At 39.7% G+C, this 3,759-nt stretch overlaps 1 protein-coding gene across 1 annotated transcript in view; it reads left to right on the top strand.

The window, feature by feature from the left end:
* LOC118320838 (transient receptor potential cation channel subfamily M member 1-like) overlaps window positions 1-3,759 on the top strand; it is a 12,818-nt gene that overhangs the window by 2,481 nt on the left and 6,578 nt on the right. The window contains 4 exon segments of the mRNA XM_035651954.1: window positions 1,496-1,568; window positions 1,693-1,793; window positions 2,121-2,306; window positions 2,724-2,858. Coding sequence (XP_035507847.1) covers window positions 1,496-1,568; window positions 1,693-1,793; window positions 2,121-2,306; window positions 2,724-2,858 — 495 coding nt within the window.

The raw sequence follows: 3,759 nt of genomic DNA, 5'->3' as shown, positions 1-3,759 counted from the left end.
ATTGTTATAAGGAGTTCAGTCTAGACCTGCTCTATTTGAGAAGTGTCCTGAGGTAACTTATGTTATGAATTGGCGCAGTACAAATAAAACTGAATTGAATTGAATTGAATTTAATTGAATTGTACAAAAGCGGACCAGGATCCAGACCAGGACCTTCCAGAGCTGCAGAGAAAACATTTCACTGTATATATTATATTATCTATCTATCTAACTATATATCTGTTTGTCTGTCTGTCTGTCTAAGAGTAAATCAGTGTATAAAAACATAAAACACACACAATACCAGTTCAATGTTTAGTTTTATTCATTTTTGGTCTTGATGTTCCGAATCGATGAAAACTGGAACAGTTCCGTCAGTTTCTGCTAAGCTCATAGAGGAAGCCGGCTCATTCTCCATGAGAGTAAATGGGATCAGTTTATAGTGCAGCCAACGGTGCTGCCACCTGCTGGAATATACACAGAATGACCTGACCTCCGCCCTCATTCTATGACTCCTGCTTACTGTGACATTAACATAATGACGAAGGTTTTACCTTTGACCCAAAACTGCACCACTTAATGGAGATTGTTCTGTGACCCTTAATCCCACAATCCTCTGCTTCTTCCTAAGAACAGCTGCAGCAGCAGAGCGACGGCACATTTAAACCAAATCAATTCACTTAAATTCATTCACATTTGATGTCAGATTCAAAAGCTGCATGTTCTGAAGTAACCAGGATGAACACTGATTGAATGGATCAATATGTTTCAGTCAATCAGTCAATATTATCAATCAACTCATATTTGTTCAAATGTGCAGAAAATATCTACTTTATAAACTCTTTTAAGTTTTAACAGTTCTGATGGTTCTGATGGTTCTGATGGTTCTGATGGTCCTGATGGGTCGGGGGGTATAGCTGCCACCCACTGGCACACTGCCCCCCCCCCGGCACACTGCCATAACTATAATTACTGCAACCTACTGACAATCAATATATTATGTTATTATAATGTAACTAAACTGTAAATTATATCAATTACATTTTTTCAATTCAATTCAATTCAATTTATTTGTATTAGCGCCAATTCATAACAGAAGTTATCTCAGGACACTTTTCAAATAGAGCAAGTCTAGACCGAACTCACACAGTTAATATATTAAAAACGATCTATACAGTCTTACATTGAAGAATAAAACGTGAACACAATAGTTTAATAATATTATTTGATAGATATTTACATAATATATCATTTTATATATTGGTTTTTAAAAAGATTGTCAAGACAAATTGAAACGTTATAATATATTGTTTTTAAAATAAAATCAGAGTTTTGTGGTTCAGTGTTTTGACGAATATTAATTAATATTAATACTGATATGTTGACAGAAGCTCTGCTACAAACTCAATCTGTCTGATCAACTTCTGTGCTACTGATTAGTTTTATTGATCGGGAGCTTACTGTCTTCAGCGTGTGTTCATGATACTGTTGTTTGTTGTTTGTTTGTTGTGTGCAGATAACAGTGTTCAGGATGGGCTCAGAGGGACAGCAGGACATTGAGATGTCCATCCTGACTGCTCTGCTTAAAGGTAGCTCAGTATATCATATAATAATATAGTATATATAATATAATCGTTAATCAGTCCGATCTGCCTCCACATCAGAGGGAATTATGTTTGCGATAACGACTGTTTGCTTGTTTATTTACTCGAGGTACGAATGCATCGGCGTCCGATCAGCTGAGTTTAGCTCTGGCGTGGAACAGAGTGGACATCGCTCGCAGTCAGATCTTTGTGTACGGACTCCACTGGCCTGTGAGTTCACAGTATTCACATTATTGATCGATGAGTAAACTGAAATCTGTAGTGAAATAAGCAGAAGTTTAAAGCAGGTTTCTGTTGTGGAGCAGTTTTAATAACAGCTTATTAGCTAAGCTAAACAAGCTAAGCTGTGAAAAAAACAGCAGCTAAAACTTACTGAATATAATCAAAAGTGCTGAAAATACTGTTGGTTGCTAGTGGCTACGTTACCATCAGGTATATACTGCCCTCCAAAGGCAAACTGCAGTAACTACAATTAGACAGCTAGCTAGACAGGACAGGGTATTACTTTTTTATCCAATCAGTGGTGTCTTTCTGCAGCCGGTGAGCAGTTTACCCACCGACCGACCGAAGAGTCCGGTTGCACAGCGAGCAACAGCAGCAGGAGGAGGAGGAGGAGGAGGAGGAGGCAAAGGGAAGGCCAGGGGCAAGAAAGGAAAAGGAGGCAAAACCAAACCTGAACCACCTGAGGAGACGGACCCAAGGAAACTGGAGCTGCTCAACTGGGTCAGAGACATAAAACATTATGGTCTACAATAATAACTAAAATCTAATCACTTATATTTCTACTAAGCCACAGGTTTTATCTCTCTAACAGAATCGTTAGCTAACCTCAAACTGTAAAACACAATGACTCATTAGCTTAACAGTTTTAGATAAACCTGAACTGCTAACCTGAAAGCTAACCATTAGCTAACCTAAGAATCTATGTAGCTGAAAGCTAACCGTTAGCTAACTTCAGCAGTTATCTACAGTGAATATTGACACAAACACTGTAAATTACATGCTGCATTTCACAGTGAAAATCTGATTTTAGCCCATAATAGGATGATGATGAGGATGATGAGGATGAGGATAATGAGGATGATGATGATGAGGATAATGAGGATGATGATGATGATGATAATGCTGATGTTACGACAGGTGAACTCTCTGGAACAGGCCATGATGGACGCTCTGGTGTTGGACAGAGTGGACTTTGTGAAGCTGCTGATCGAGAACGGCGTCAACATCCATCATTTCCTAACGATTCCTCGTCTGGAGGAACTGTACAACACGGTGAGACTCAGAACCACACTGAGGTTGTCCCACGTTAGCTCTCTTGCTCGTAGCATAATGCTAGCTCAGTGACCTGTGACTGTGGGATAATGGGGATAATTCAGTTTTATTTGTTATCCCCATTATCTAGGTCTAGACCGAACTCCTTATAACATTATTTACAGAGACCCAACAGTTCCCACCATGAGCAAGACCTTGGAGACCCTGACTCTAGGTGGGTGGGGGAGAGAAAGAGAGACAGAGACAGACAGACAGACGGACAAACAGACAGACAGACAGACAGACAGATGTTGTTGGACTGCTGACGTGCTCAACTGTGTTGCTCATGCTCAGCGGCCTCAGGAGGACGACTGCAGTTGGAATTTCTGTAAAAGACAAAGACTTGAAAAATGAACTTGGAAATGGCACAGATTCGTCCGAGAACAACATCCAATATCATAATGATGGTAATTTATATGTGACCTAAATGTTCTTTATTTGGTTTATTAGGTTATTTTGGTGGTTAAAAAGCTTCTCCTGTTGTGTTTCTGAAGTTATGAAACAAATACTTTCCGCTTTAACCTTGATGGTTGCGTTGACATGTTTATCTGCAGATTAACATCCATCAGTGATCCACTGTTATATCACTGCTGGAACTATAATCTTCATCTGCTGCATAAAGCTCTTAAAACAACATGTAAGTCCCATCATTGTGCCTCTGCTGCCATCTGTGTCATGTACAGTGAAACAATGACAGAAAACAGCTGGAATCAGTTTGCAAACAGCTGGAATCACTCACAATCCGAACATATGATTTAAGTAACCGCAATACAAGACCGAGACCCAACAGTACCACCATGAGCAAGCACTTGGCGACGGGGGCAAGGAAAAACTGCCTTTTAACAGGCAGAAACCTAGGACA

The sequence above is a fragment of the Morone saxatilis genome, unplaced genomic scaffold, assembly GCF_004916995.1.
Source record: "Morone saxatilis isolate NCDOM2014 unplaced genomic scaffold, NCSU_SB_2.0 Contig11, whole genome shotgun sequence".
NCBI classification, from domain to species: domain Eukaryota; kingdom Metazoa; phylum Chordata; class Actinopteri; family Moronidae; genus Morone; species Morone saxatilis.
This window is presented reverse-complemented; position numbering and strand designations above follow the sequence as displayed.